At 36.0% G+C, this 16,359-nt stretch overlaps 1 protein-coding gene across 1 annotated transcript in view; it reads left to right on the forward strand.

Moving 5' to 3' along the window:
* The window catches only part of CUBN (cubilin), a 264,425-nt gene that overhangs the window by 148,247 nt on the left and 99,819 nt on the right, over nucleotides 1–16,359 (forward strand). Inside the window, exons 35-39 of the mRNA XM_035021543.1 lie at nucleotides 1,053–1,181; nucleotides 2,184–2,316; nucleotides 11,614–11,819; nucleotides 12,936–13,120; nucleotides 14,829–15,021. Of these exons, the coding sequence (XP_034877434.1) occupies nucleotides 1,053–1,181; nucleotides 2,184–2,316; nucleotides 11,614–11,819; nucleotides 12,936–13,120; nucleotides 14,829–15,021 (846 nt within the window). The remainder of the gene's footprint in view (nucleotides 1–1,052; nucleotides 1,182–2,183; nucleotides 2,317–11,613; nucleotides 11,820–12,935; nucleotides 13,121–14,828; nucleotides 15,022–16,359) is intronic.

The raw sequence follows: 16,359 nt of genomic DNA on the forward strand, positions 1-16,359 counted from the left end.
GAATGAATGAATGAATGAATGAATGAATGAATGAATGAATGAATGAAACAATAAATAAATAAAAGCAAAAAATAAAGCAACCCACACACTGGAATTCTGATTGTAAGGCATCCCCGTAAAATTAAAGATTGCCGCTATCTAGTTTCTGAAATATCTTCAAGTAAAATGCCCTCAGGTTATTTAAACTTTCTCGTGAGTGACTCATATTCGAACTTCGTCATACAAGTTTCTTATCCTGCACAAACTCCATCAGAGGAGGGACTTTGTTTTGCTCACTGCTTTATTCCCAGTGGCCAGAACAGTGCCTGAGACAATAGTGGGCACTTGAATACTTTCTGCTGTATGCACTCCTGGTTGTATGACTTGGCATATTTATCTGTGAGCACTTGACCAAAGATGAGGGTATATTATTTAACAGACACTTACTTAGCACTTAACTTGTTCCGGGTACTATTCTAAGAACTTTATAAATAGTAACCCCATTAATCCTCATGCCCTTATAATAGAGGTTTCATTATTATTGATAGTCTCTTTTCTCAAGTGGGGAAACTGAGGCGCAGAGAACTCAGGCGACTTGTTTCAGGTGGTGCAGCTAGCAAATGGCCGAGCTAGGAGTTGAACCCATGTATTCTGGCTGCAGCATCCACACTTTTTTTTTTTTTTTTTTTTTTAAGCTATAATACATTGCTTTTAAGCGTTATCGCATGTCTTTGTGTGGGACCCTCCTGTGCTGGAGATTTTAACACTAGTTACATTTGGGGCCAGGTATCTACACGTTTCTTACCTCCCTCTGATGCTCTTCAACATGTTTAGACGAGATCGGGCACGTTCAGGGTGGTATGGCCGTAGACACTTCAACATGTTTATAAATCGTCTCTCCTATACTTGTATTCATAGTTTGTATTTAATTCTCAGGCATTGTCTCAAACACCAACCCTGTTTTAAATTCTCCGAGTAGTGCTTTCTTCTTCTTAGCTTTGGTCTCTCGTGGTTACTAGAAACCGCAGCCTGTGCTACGTGTCGTTCACTGTCCTTGTCCTGATGTCATTTAGGCCGCTACTGTGGCACCTCCATGCCCCATCCCATCACTTCCTTCAGCCATGCTCTGACGCTGAGGTTCATCTCTGATTCTCAAGCGAATTCCGAAGGTTTCCATGCCACATATGCTGCATCATCATCCGGTAAGATAAGGTAGCCAGTGGCGCTACCGGGTTAAGGGAAACGTGGTAGACATCCTTGGTTTGTTATTTGGGACTGTTACACCTTCAGAATTGGAAGGTAGTTTCCCGAGATCACCTTTCTGACTAACCTTACTGTCTTCCAATTTAGATTCACCTACTTGTTATAAATTCTAGCAGTAATAAACTGTACCAAATCTTCCTTGTCCCTTCATCTACTGACGGACGCTTGGGATATTTCCATACCTTGGCTCTTCTGCCTTATGCTGCCAATAGTGAGCTCTGGAAGGAGGGAGAATGGGTTGGGATGATCTTGGAACGATCAGTGGTCTCCCCTCATGATGCGTCTGTTAAGGCAGCCCCTGACCGACAGTGTCCATTGGCATCTCTTATGAATGGACAGCACTGTTCTCCCATCTCCCTGGCCTCTCCGCTGGGCTCAGGCAGGTCTGGGTGTTGTCACCCATGGCAGGATGGATGGTGGCATGTAGGCAGGAGGCGAGAGAGGAGCCACCCAGTGCTGGCTCTGCCAGCCGGGGCTGTGCTTTTGGTCAGCTGCCGGCTTCCTCGTTATTAGCAGTTAAAAGCACAGGACACCTGGAAGATCTGTGTCTGCATTTCTGTGTTCTCTGGAGAGGGGAAAGCTGGAATACTGCCTTCTGTTCGAGGCCAGCATCGAAAATCATCCTGGGCAGAAATACTGAGGGGTTGTGGGATTAAAATATGTCTTTTATTACATAAAGTTATAGTTCACAGCAAGAAAAGGCTTTTAGAAGAGAAACTACAGAGATTCCTTCTGACCTACCATATCCTGTGGCTTACAGTTTTCAGTCTTCACAATCTTTTCCTGATGATATATGACATGGATTTTTTTTTAATTGGAAAAGGAAATAGGATATCCTTTGCTGCTGCTAACAGCTCCTCCCATGTTCTTTCTCCTTCATCTTACTGTATCTTGCATTCGGTCTTTGCTCTGGCACTCACTTTGTTTCTCTTTTCTTCCAGCTTGTGGTGGAACCTTCCACATGGTTGAAGGCATCTTCAACAGCCCCGGCTACCCGGAAGTTTATCCCTCTAATGTGGAATGTGTCTGGAACATTGTCAGTTCCCCTGGCAACCGGCTCCAGCTGTCTTTTATGTAAATCCTTTTTTTTTTTTTTTTTTATGGTGTATTGTTTCAGTGTGAATGAGTCTGCAGGAAGGAAGCACGATTACTGATATAATGGACAACTAACAGCATGTGTGTCCAAGCAACTGTTAGAGAACCTGGTAGGAACTTTAGGAAGTCTGTTTCCAAATTTCCTCTGTTTAGTCATAGTTTGGGTTATAAATGGCATTAAAATTCTCTTGAGAATGGTTCTAGAGCCCTGCCTAATATTATGAGGAAGATATGCCTATGCTCTTTGCATTAATTTGTGGAATGTTTATTTTCAGAGAACAGTAACTGTATCTTTTTTTGAACTAGACACATTTAGAGTCTTACAGAGAAATACTAACATTATTTCTTCCAGCAGAAATCCCCATCACAATGAAGCCTTCCTTTCCCCATATACCCCAATCCATCTTACCTTCTGCTCTACTTCCAGAACAATGATTTTGGAAGTTTTCAGGAACTTAATGGTTGGTTTGTAAAATCACTGGTATGTTCCTAATTGAACTGTAAGACTGTTTGAATATGGACTATGGATATGGAATCAATAGTAGAATCCTGCCACATTCAGAGGGGTCTAGAATAAATATTAACAACAATAATGTGTTTTTCGAAAGCACATGGTAAGTGACATGAGCCTTTTTGATGAGTCAGTAGAGAGGTCACCTGTGATATACTGTACTGGTAGGAGTCAACGAATATGGAGTGAAATGATTTTGGTAATTAAATTGCCATTTTAAATTAAAAGTCACTTATTATATCATATCACATATTATTGGGCATAGTTTTGGATTCTAATTCTGTTTTTGAAGAAATAGAATACATAACTTACCTTTCAGAGAAGAGGATTATTTTGAGGACACCGGCCTTATTCAAAAAAGTCTTGCCCCTTCTCCTAGCCATGCCATTCTGTGCATCAAGAAAGGATTTTATTTTTATTTATTTATTTAAGAAAGGATTTTTTAAAATGCAAGAACAGTCCCATTCGTGGACCACGTGCAAACACCTGAAGTTGCTTTCTTTCAGTCCATCAATCAGACGGTGCCTCTTCATGGTACAAGTGGCATTGTGTTGACACAAAGACACCCTCTGAGTGCCTGGAAGGCAATGCGAGGTTAAGCTGCCACATGAGAAAGAAGTTTCTGTTCGTTTTTGTCTTAACTAGAAGCTTAAAGTTCTATATGGGAAGAAATCTATCTATCTATATATATAAGTTTCACCTGATATATATGTCTTCTTTTATCCAATAAGTATTTTTAAGCCCTTATTGTGTGCTCACATAGTCAGCACACGTGACTCACAGGCCAGATGCTTTTATACATAATAATGAATAAAACAGGATTATTGTTCTTATGATAAAGTCCAAAGCACTTCACGTGGCTTACGAGGACTCCTAATTGCCAAATAACAAGGCTTCTTTCTTGGTCTTTTTCTAGTCTCTACCACATTCACATTGTTGACTAATCTGATGTTCAGTGAGTGACAGGAACCGAGCCAGGTACAGGGAATGTTTAAGACAGACATCCCATTTGTTGACGAGTTACTAATAAATTAATGCCAAGAAGCTATTTATTTAAAACCTAGAGATTCATTCCATCTATAGGGGATAATCATATACATGTAAAGGCCACCATTAGAGTTTAGGATATCAAATGTAAAATGTATAGCACAAGGTTGATGCATACCAGATGGTCAGTGAATGTTAAATTATCTCATTCTGCCGTTTCTAAAATACCTTGTGTGGCAGTTCACGGTTAAATCCAAATGGATGATGCTGAGCTCTTTCTAGAAGATAGGAAATAAATACAAAAAGCTAGTTTCGTTCATTTTACTGTTGAACGGACACTAAATCCTAATTATCATATAGACAAATCTTAACGACTCAGCTTTTTCCTTTATTGTCCATAAGAAGTTAATTTTGATTATTTTGTGTTACTTGCCTGAGTTTTATTTTTAAAATAAATTTTGTAGAAGGCAAGATGTTTCTCTTTATGTAGAGGATAATGAGAAGGGGTTTATGGCAAGGCCTGTGAGTTATTTCTGCCCTGGTCTAAACTGTATCCAGATGGGTGCTTGGAAACATGCATGCCCCTGGGTTGTGTGAGAAGCATATGGAATACGTCAAGTTCAAAACCACGGGGTTTGGATTGTGGACACTGTGGTGAAATTGAGTAAGGAGAAAAACTGGAGAAATTATGGTTGAATCTGTAACAAAAAGGAGGGGGGGGAGAAATAGAATCTAAAAAGGAGTTTTTTGTAAAATAGATATTTAAAGGAATTAACAGAAAATATATTTTATGCTTGCAGAGTGCTTTTCGAAAGTGATTGATCTTGGTTCAAGAATCAAAATAGGATAATGAGAAACAGTGATTGTACTATTTTTGTTCCCCATCATATTTTTACTAAGAGATCTCAGCCAAAGTATTTGGAAAGAGGGTAGATTTGCTTATAAAATGTACTGGCCTAAAACAAAGACTTCCAAGAAAACAGTAAGCTTTTTAAAAAGTTTAATTTGATTCTTGTATCATCCTACTCTCGTTTTTTAATAAAATGTCTTTTCTATGATTTGGCACTGGTTTATACCAGTGCAGTACTCAAACAGAAAAGACCTTCACTTAGTAATCTTCTGGACCATTGGACCAAACTTAAATGTACATACTGATCACGTGGGATCTTGCTAAAATCTACATTCTGATTTAATTGGTTGGTGGGTCCTGATTCTTCATTTAAACAAGCTCTCAGGGGGTGTTGAAGCTGCTGGACCACGTATTGTACTTTTGAGCAGAAAGGTTTAGATTTGATTTCATGTAAATCACCGGTGGAGACAAATGATCTCTCTTCCCTTCCTACTTTCTGAGAAATAAAACCAAACCAAAACAAAGCAATTTCAGCATATTTCACCTTATTGATAATGTTATGGGTAATGAAATCAAGACTGAATTTAAGTGCTAAACGTGGCAGTCATCCTAAATATGGATTCGTAACAATTGCTTGCCAGAAGTGGTTGTCGATAGAAACTTTGTATTATAAAGAGTAAATTGTCAAGGAAGACAATGGGGGTAAGGACAAATGTGTAGTCTGCTTAGCTTGAGGAGGATTTTTCCTGAATTCTTCTGCTACTAAGTTTCTGATCATAGTTTGCTGCTAAAGCTGTGTCTGGACTATCGATACAGACAATCTATATTGTAGTAACTCACCTTGATGGGATCATGGGTGCCACAGACTCACTGTTTGGCTAGAGACCTACCAAAGCTAGTATCTGGCTTGAGAAGCAATGGTAGAGCAAGTATGACTTGTTTGTTCCAGCCCTATGCTTGGCAGTGAATGCTTGGAAGTGTGCCTGATACATTCGTCCCATAGAGGGGCTTGAGGTGCCCAGAACCTCCAGACCGGTGGTCTGTCATCCTAATCCATTAGCTGAGACAGAGCCCCAGGAGAGCACTCTACTTACTTATCATGTGAAATCACAATGTTGAGCACTGACTGAAAAATACACACAGTAGAGAAGTAAGTTTTCTATTCTCGAGACCCTTTTTCCCCCCCTTTCTGACATTTTCTTCTCTATGGTCTTTCTAGATCATTCTTTCTTCTTTTTATCTTGTCTTGCCTCTTCTCAGCGAAAACTCCCTCCATTTACTTCTGAAAAAAGAATAGTTTGCATACGCTTTCTCTATGGTTTTTTTTTAACCGTTACATTATTGTTTCTTTAAAAATTAATTTTAGGGGCGCCTGGGTGGCTCAGTTGGTTAAACTACTGCCTTCGGCTCAGGTCATGATCCTGGAGTCCCTGGATCGAGTCCCGCATCAGGCTCCCTGCTTGGCAGGGAGTCTGCTTCTCCCTCTGACCCTCCCCCTCTCATGTGCTTTCTCTCTCTCATTCTCTCTCTCTCAAATAAATAAATAAAATCTTTAAAAAAATTAATTTTAAATTAATAAAATGTTACAGGGCAGCAAAAGTCCCCCTTACTTGTTCAACACAGAGTTAACTTGTATCTTGAATTGCATATGTATCACTTCCATACATGTTTTTATAATTTTACTATACATACTATGTTATATGTGTATAATATGTATAGCATCTATATCTATATATCTCCATATACACTACATAGTATTGCTTTTTGTTTTATATTTTATATAAATGAAATCATACTTATTGGTTGGACAGGAATTACATTGAACTTATACATTAATTTTTAGAAGGATCTTTATTGACTTTTCATATTCTTGAATTTGGAATATCCCTGCATTTATTTTGGTCTTCTTTTACGTCCTTTGTTAAACTTTCACATTTTTTAAATAGAGGTCTTATAGCTAGATACCTTTTTTTGGTTATTGCTGTTGAAAATGGCATCCATTTAAAACTTACAGATGTGACCTGGCTACCTTACCAAAAAATAATACCCTCCTTAAATTATTCTTTCCTCTGATCACTACCTCATTTTATGTCTACTTATTTATTATCTCTCTTTCCTTCTTGAATAGAAGATCCTGAAAGGGAGGAACATTCTCTATGTTCTTCATTGTCCAACCCCCATGATAGTGTCAGGCAATATAGAAGAGAGTAAAAATTGTTGAGTAAACATTGACTAAGTTGCAGTTTCTAAATTTTTGTTTGCAGGTTTAAGGAAACCCTATTTGTTTTTGCATATCTTATCCAGCAACCATTGTATTCTCTAGAATGACAAAGATTTTTTTTCTCTTTTCTACTGCTGTATCTTTAGTGCCTAGAAGGGAACCTGACACATTAAAGTGCACAATGAATATTTATCAGTGAATGAACCCTCCTGAATATTAATTTACAGCTCCTCTTTTCCAGTTCTTACAACCTTTCCCTCTTTTTCTTGTCTTGTTTCCCTGGAAAATGCTTCAGTGTAATGTGAAACAAAGTGATGAGAGCAGGCTCCCTGTGTTGTTTCTGATTCAAAGGAAATGCCTTAAAATTTTTACCTCTAAGTATATTTGCTGTAGGTGTTTTGTAGGCACTTATCCCATTAAGAAAATTTCCTTCTATTCCTAATTTTCTAGGAGTATTTATGATGAGCGGGTGTTGAGTTTTATCAAATGTTTTTTCTGCATTGTCATTGATTTTCTCTTAGTGTATTTTGCATCTATTTCTGTTAGTTGTGTGTACAAGTGCGTGTGTGTGTTGAATTTTCTCATTGATCTTCTGTTCTTAAAGCTTTGTTAGTACAACTTGATTAGATTTTACAAATTTATGGATCCATTTTGCTTATATTTTATTTAGGATCTTTCATATATATTGTTAAGTTAGGTTGACCTACACTTTTCTTTCTTTGACATCCTTTGACTGGCTTTGCTGTCAAGATTATACTAACCTCAACATGCTGGAGAATCACCCTCTTTTCTATTCTTTGTTGCAGTTTCCATAAGATTGAAGTTGGGCTACTGATTCATTGAAGCTTTGGTAGAGTTCCCTTATGAAATCATCTGGGCTCATATTTTGGTTTGTGTTGTCTGTGCACAACTTTAAATACTGATTTTTGTTTGATTTAATGGATTTTCTTTAAGGTTTTTCATTTTTTTCTTCAACTAGTTGTATTATTATATTTTTATAGAAAACTAAGAGTTCAAATTTATGGCATAAGGTTTTTAAGGGATATCATTAAAATTTTATTTTTTTTAAATTTATTTTATTTTTTTTAAAGATTTTATTTATTTGAGACAGAGAGAATGAGAGACAGAGAGCATGAGAGGGAGGAGGGTCAGAGGGAGAAGCAGACTCCCTGCCTAGCAGGGAGCCCGATGCGGGACTCGATCCCGGGACTCCAGGATCATGACCTGAGCTGAAGGCAGTTGCTTAACCAACTGAGCCACCCAGGCGCCCGATATCATTAAAATTTTTAAAAAATTTAATGTATCTGAAATTAAGTCCTTTTCTTATTAGTTATATTGCTCATTTAAGCTTTCTTTTATTACTGATCAGTTTTTTCAGAAGTTTATACTTTATTAGTCTTGTCAAAGTAATAGCTTTGATATTTTTATCTTTTCTAGTACTTTCTACATTTCTATTTCATTAATTTCAGATGTTTTGTTGTTTCTTTACTTCCCTTGTGTTTTTTTCTGCTTTGATTTTTTAACTTTTAAGATTAGACACCTACCTCGTTTTTCTTAATATTTGTTCTTTTCTTTTATAAACATCTAAAGCTATTAATTTCCCTCTAAATATTGCTTTGACTGTGCTTTATAAGTTTTTTTAATACGGTTTTTAAGGATTTTATTTATTTATTTATTTATTTATTTATTTATTTATTTATTTATTTATCAGAGAAAGAAAAAGAGAGAGAGAGAGTGTACCCACAAGTAGGGGAAGCAGAGGGAGAAGCAGGCTTCCCACTGAGCAGGGAGCCCGATGCAGGACTCGATCCCAGGACCCTGGGATCAGGACCTGAGCTGAAAGCAGATGCTTAACTGACTGAGCCACCCAAGCGTCCTACTCTATAAATTTTAATACACAATGTTTTCACTCTCATTCAGTCCTAAATATAGCCTAATTTCCATTATGATTTCTTATTTAACACATGGTTTATATAGAAAGACATTTTGTTTCCAAATTATGGGACATTTTGTTATCTCTTTGTTACTCTATTCTAATTTTATTCTATAGTGGTCAGAGAACATGGTTTTTAATAGTTTTAATATTTTCTGAAACTTAATTTGTGGCCAACAACATCTATACATTTTTAGACATGTTAATGGGAACATGAAAAGAATAATTGTAGAGAATTTGTAGATTCAAATTACTGGGTGTTATAAAAAGCTTTGTTGTTGCTGTTATTGTAATTCACCATCTTATGGAAGTCACAAAAATCATCTGTTTTAGTCCTTAGTATGTTTGAAAAATAATTCTATAGTCAGAAACTGCTCCTTTAAAAGTTACTAATTTATTTTTAGCAACCAAATCCTATAGCCTGTTCTTAGTCTCAGATCTGTGCATCATTTGACACTCATCATCACTCTGTATCACCCTCTGTTTCATTTTCTCTCTTGGCTTTTATGACATGACATTGAACTTGTTTTTAGTCCTCTTTTTCACACTTACTCCTGGGTTTGCTGTTTCCCCTTCCTCTTAATATATTCAAAATGCAGGTGTTCCCCTAAGCTTCTGTTGTCATCTCTTCTCTCATTCTCTTTCTATTAATTATCTCCCACATGTTCATTTCTAAACCCCCAGTCTAGCCATGCTTTCAGCTTTTATCATATACACACAGATGATTTCCAAGTATAGCCCCAGCGTATCTTCTGAAGTCCAAACTACATATTAGCTCCAACAGATAGTTCCACTTTGGTAATACACCATTATGTTAGATTCAGCATATCTAAAAACAAAAATATATTTTTCTGCTGTCCCCAGTTACTATATTGTTATATTATATTGCCATTATATGTTACTGCAGAGTAATTTTCTCAAGCAGATCTGTGGTGATCTAATTTTACCACTTAAAACTCAAGTGTTTTTTTTAATATGGTAAAAGATATATAACATAAAAAATAGCATTTTACCTATTTTTATGTACACAATTCAATGGCATTACATACATTTACAGTTCTGTGCAACCATCACTACTATCCTCTTCTTTATTTCTCTTGGGTAGTTATCTTGGAGAGGAACTTCTGAGCCATTAGTTGGATGTGTATTACATTTCATAAGAAACTGCCAAATAATTATTCAAACAGAAATATATGAGACTTCTAACGCGCTTGCTAACATTTGATCTTGTCAATCTTTTTCATTTTAGCCATTCTGATGGGTATGAAATGATAACTTACAGTGATATTTAATTTACATTGTTCTGATGCCTAATGACACAGAGTACTTTGGACATTCTCACCGGCTATTCACTCAACTTCTTTTAAGAGTCTGTTCAAACCTTTTGTCATTATTACCTTGGTTATTTGTTTTTTCGTAGTTTATTTGTAGGATTTCCTTTCATATTTCAGATATGAGTGCCTCGTTAGATATATGCTTTGTAATTATCTCTTCTTCTCCCCCTGCACAGTCTGTAACTTGCCTATTCATTTTCTTAGTCATGTCTTTAATGAGGAGAAATTTTAATTTTTGATGAAGTTGAATTTATTAATTTTTTTAATCTTATGGTTAATGCCTTTTGCATTCCATCTAAGAACTATTTGCCTTCCCCAAGGTTGTAAAGACATTCTCTGTTTTCTTCTAGGAGATTTATGTTTCTGGATCTTATGTTTACATCTATAAGGAATATTAAATAATTTTCTATGTATGGAAAGAGGCAGAGGTTGAGGGGTTTTTTTTCCCTCCATAAGGCTATTCAGTTACTGAAGCACCACCTGTTAGAATGATTTTCTTTTCCCCATTGAATTGTCTTGGCAGTGTGGATTGGGTTGTATTGACTACATATTTATATATCCAAGTTTATAAAACACTAAGGCCAAGTTCTGAAAACATTCATTTAGCATGTACATGTTCCAGACTCTGTATGTTACTAGTGATAATCATGAAATAGATATTATTTACTATCTTTCATTCCCCCGTGTCATCATAACTGCAGAATATAATACAAGATGAATAGGCCACATTTCCAAATACTAGCCTGTATAATTACAAATCCCATATTTATTCTGCCTTTTCAGAAATGAAGTACAGATACCTTTGATTGGCACTTAAGCTCTGGCAAAATTAGCCCATCATACTGCTTCAGTTAGGTCTTCTCATGTTTTCCTAAAGGTACCCAATGTTCTAACCAAACTAGACCTCCCACAGATTTCTAAATATGCCCCACCTGTCTGTGTGTGTGTGCTTTTACTGACATGCATTTTCAGCTCACCATTTCTGCCTTAGATCCAGTTGATGTTTATATTTCCATCTCAAAAAAATCTCTCCATCAAGCTAGCACTGAGCCTTACAATCAGATGTGATACCTCTGCCTCAAAATCTTATAACACTTTTAGATCTGAGGGCACTTAAGATATTATGCCTTATAAGATATATTTTTCCTGTATTCTAGAATGCCCAGTCTTTCCCCCTAGAAAGAAAACTCCTCAAAGGCAGTGTATTAATTGCCTTTGTAGTTCTTTAATAGGCATTTCAACAAATTTGACTGAAAGAAATATTTTGAGTTGGCTCAAAGATATTGTCGTGAAAGCTAAAGAAAGTTTTATAAAGAACAGTTTAACCTAGCAGATGTTTCAGGATAATCCCAAAGCTTATTCTATCAATTTAACCTTCCTAAAGCTTATTCTATCAATTTAACCTTCCTAAACTCTTTTTTCTTTTTTTTTCCAAATTAGAACTTTCCAGTTGGAGGATTCCCGGGACTGTAGCAGAGATTTTGTGGAGGTCCGTGAAGGAAATGCCACCGGTCCCTTGGTGGGGCGATACTGTGGAAATGTCCTCCCCCTCAATTACTCATCCATTGTTGGGCATATCCTGTGGATCAGATTTGTCTCAGATGGCTCAGGCAGTGGCACAGGCTTCCAAGCCACATTTACTAAAAGTAAGTTGCTTCTTTTTTATTGATGTCTTCCAGAAGACATCCTATGAACTAGAAAGGATAACAAATTTCTTAGTAACACACAAAGTTAAGAATAATCCTGAACTCTATTCTCTTAATTTTATTGTATTTGTGGAATTACTTGATCTTGAATTTTATTATAAAAACTAAATTATATATGAATGGCCCACTAAGAGCAAGGGAGAGCATTCTCAATGACTCTAGTATTCTCTTTAAGCTCTAGTTTCTACCTAATATTATATTAAACTTTTTGTATGATATTTTTTAGAGCCTTCTGATGCATTGTAGCTCAGGTTTAGTATATTGATATCAACTGTATTTCATTTGTTCTCATCAACTCTATATTCTTCAAATTCAAAATATTTAGTATTATTTTAGGATCAAATTAAGTGCTCAGATATAACAGGGTTTTCTTCTAATAGAATAAAACATGAAGGGGCGCCTGGGTGGCTCAGTTGGTTAGGCAACTGCCTTCGGCTCAGGTCATGGTCCTGGAGTCCCGGATCGAGTCCTGCATCGGGCTCCCTGCTCAGCAGGGAGTCTGCTTCTCCCTCTCCCACTCCCCCCTCTTGTGCTCTGTCTCTAAAATAAATAAATAAAATCTTAAAAAAAAAAAGAATAAAACATGAAATATTTTTATTTTCTAACTTGACTTTTCCATAACTAGCTATTCTTCATGTGGTTCCAATATGTCAATTTCCCTTATCAAATTTTTAAAAACATGTCCCATTCTTTTGTTAAAAAAAAAAAAAAGTTAAATAGGTAAAAATTAGAGAAGGAGCCTGGTAATACCCCTTCGTATGTCCTCAAGTCCCCTGGGGGCTGGGAACCCCTTTTCACATGGGAAGTTATCTCCTCTTTTCACACCATGCAACCTTCTTAGGAGATGGAATTCCATTCACAAAATCACTGTTCTCCAAGGAATTAATAGATAGTACAGAAACCAAAAGGGAAGCAATATTTCTTTCAGTGTTCAGAATAGAAATCACAGTCAATTAAAAGTCTATCCTTTTCAACACCCCTTGCCTTTTGTTTCTTTCGTTTGATGAAAGAGCTGTTCTAAGTACATCTGATTTACTACTCTGTTTTTCCTCCTAGTATTTGGCAATGATAATATTGTGGGAACTCATGGGAAAGTTGCCTCTCCCTTATGGCCTGGACGTTACCCCCACAACTCCAATTACCAATGGATAGTAAATGTGAATGCATCTCAAGTTATCCATGGTAGAATCTTGGAGATAGACATTGAAGCAGCACCTGGCTGCTATTATGACAAATTAAGGGTGAGTTTCTAACTACAATCAATGTTTATAAATTTTGGCGAATTTCTGTTTGCAAAAATAAACCCAAGTTACTGTCTGTTCAAGCATTTGTAAATCACACGAAATGGTCTTCCCTAAATCATGACTGCCCTGTCTAGGTTACTGATGAAAAGGTAATTCTGGTATTAGATTTATTATCTTTGGATTCTATATCTAAGTTTGTTTTAGCATCGTTGTAATTTACCTATTGGGCTTTGTCTATGTATGTGTGTATATCTTAAATATTTATTAAGTATTTATTCTACCTTATATCCCATTCTCTTGTGTATTCTTATGTTAGAGTGTTAAAAGTTTGAAGGATCATTTTAAAATAAATGAATAAATAATTGTGGTGGTTATTGCCATCCAGACATTGGTCATTGCATCAATTTCAGAAACACTATCACATTCTTTTTTTTTTTTTTTAGCCTTATTCAGGTATATTTGACAAATAAGTATTGTGTGTATATATAAGATGTACAACTTGATGTTGCAATATATGTATACATTGTGAAATAATCACCACAATCAAGCTAATTAATATATCTGCCACCTTGCATGGTTATCATTTGAATTGTGTGTGTGTGTGTGTTGTGTGTGTGGTAAGAATATTTACGATTTACCCTCTTAGCAAATTTCAAGTATATAATACAGACAGTATTACATATTACAGTATTAGCTATAGTCACATTGCTGCACATTAGAGCTCCAGAATTATTCATCTTGCATCACTGAAACTTTGTAACCTTGACCATCATCTCCTTATTTCCCTCTCTCCCCATCCCCTGCAACCATCATTCTACTTTCTCCTTCTAGGAGTTCAACAATTTTATCAGATTCTCAAAAGGCAGGATTCCATCATATTCATCTTGGGTCTACAGTGTCTCACATAGAATTCAGTACCTAATAGATGCATAGTATGTGTGGAAATCATTATTATGTAGACTGAAAAACTTAGCTTATATAGTAGCTTCAGTAGAGAAATCTGTAACAATTTTAATGAACTTGTTCCAAATTATTTAGAAGATGAAGGAAAGGATAGGAAATGTGGTTGGATAACATTCATCCACATGTGCTGAAAAAAAAATGTGCTCCATGCTATGTGTTAGTAATGATCAAAATGTGTCTCTGTATACATAATTTAATATTTTAAACCAAATGAATAAAATTTATTGAGTGCTTTGAATGTGTGTTGATCCCTTGTAAGCTGTGATTCTTTTGTTGTCATTAATTCTGCTTTCAGTTATCTGTCCACTTTCATTAAACCTTTCCTCTTTCTTCTTGTTTTCTCCCTTTCTTTCTAATTCCTTCCTTTGAGGCCCCAGAGCATTCAGTAATATCTATTGTTGTGCAACCATCTCGGTTCCTACTTTTCCACCCCAAATTTTACTGTAAATCAAATAACGAGCTATATCGCATAGAGCTTGTGTATTAACACAATTCTGCAGCAAAGATAAAATTATTTTAAAACACCTTAAATTTTTGTAATCATATTTTATATTTAATGATGCTTCCTATTTGGACTGATACATAAAATGTTTACTTATTTTTTTCCTATTATGATGAAATTATAATAACATAAGGCAACCTTTCAGTTTTCTTTTTTATGAAGAAAAATAGAGGTAATTTCCTAAATTCAGGGCTCTATTATCAGTTTTTCTTTCTTTCTTTTTTTTTCTTTTACATGCAGATTTATGATGGCCATGGTGTTCATTCCCGCCTAATTGGAACTTATTGTGGTACCCAGACCACAACTTTTAGCTCCTCTAGAAATTCTTTGACATTTCAGTTTTCTTCCGACTCTTCAGTCACAGGGAAAGGATTCCTTCTGGAGTGGTTTGCCGTGAATGTCTCTGTTGGACCTTTACCTACTATTGCTACAGGTGTGTTTGGTAATAAACGAAATTCTGCTTAGGGGCTGATATGTTTGGGCTAGTCATTCAAAGGGTCTTACCACAACAGAAGCCAAATACATAAATGACTAAGAAAAGTAAGTACAGCCCTAAAGCCCTTCCTCCGTATGTTCAGGTGTTCTCTTAATTTCATAAATACTGCATTTTGTAAAAACCGTACATTTGCTTTTTAAAAATGTTGGTTTCCCATTATATGTTTTTATTTTAATTAAGGATTTGATATCCATGAGGCATTCTATTTATAATTTCTTTCTTTCTTCCTTTCTTTCTTTCTTTCTTTCTTTCTTTCTTTCTTTCTTTCTTTCTTTCTTTCTTTCTTTCTTCTTTCTTTCTTTCTTTTAGATAGAGAGGGCACACAAGGGGGTTGGAGGGGCAGAGGGAGAGGGAGAATCTTAAGCAGGCTCCACACTCAGTGCTGAGCCCAATATACTCAGCATGGAGTCAGCTGCAGGGCTGGATCTCCCGACCCTGAGATCATGACCTGAGCCGAAATCAAGAGTCAGATGCTTACCCGACTGAGCCAGCCAGATGCTCCTACTTATAATTTCTAGAGATCCCTTTAGATATCTCTGAAAATTTGATTTGTAAATACTATGCATGCTCACACACATACAAAAACACACATACAACATTATGGATCAACTAGTAGGGAGAAGTAACTGTGTTTCCTCTATATTTCATTTTAAATGTACTTTTAGAAATACTTCACTTTCTCCTTAGTTGGTTGCAAACCTTAATGTTTCATGGTAAAATTAGCCTAATTGTTAAAGTTTTATTTTACTATGTTTAAGACCTCCTTAATCCCCTCAGTAAGCAGTGTGTGGGGAGACTAATTTTTCCTTAATAATTTGTTTAAACAATTTTTAATGGCTTTTATGGGGTGACATAAAGGTTTGACAGACATTTCTTGGAGGATATTGTCAGTCCTTGGTATAGAGTTGACCCTTGAACAACACAGGTTTAAAACTGCATGGGATTAAAAAAATCCACTTATATGAGAATTTTTTTCAATAAACACAGTCATCCAGGGCTGTAAATGTGTTTTCTCTTTCTTGTGATTTTCTTAACATTTTCTTTTCTCTAGCTTATTTATTGTAAGAATACAGCTTATAATACACATAACATACAAAATATGTGTTAATTGACTATGTCATCAGTAAAACTTCTGGTCAACAGTAGGCTATTAGTAATTAAGTTCTTGGGGAGTCAAAAGTTACATAGATTTTTGGGGTGCCTGGCTGGCTCAGTTGGTAGAGTACATGGCTCTTAATCTCAGGGCCATGAGCTCAAGTCCACATTGGGCATGTA

Source organism: Mirounga leonina, unplaced genomic scaffold (assembly GCF_011800145.1).
Source record: "Mirounga leonina isolate KUSES-001 unplaced genomic scaffold, KU_Mleo_1.0 Mir_175, whole genome shotgun sequence".
In the NCBI taxonomy this organism is placed as follows: domain Eukaryota; kingdom Metazoa; phylum Chordata; class Mammalia; order Carnivora; family Phocidae; genus Mirounga; species Mirounga leonina.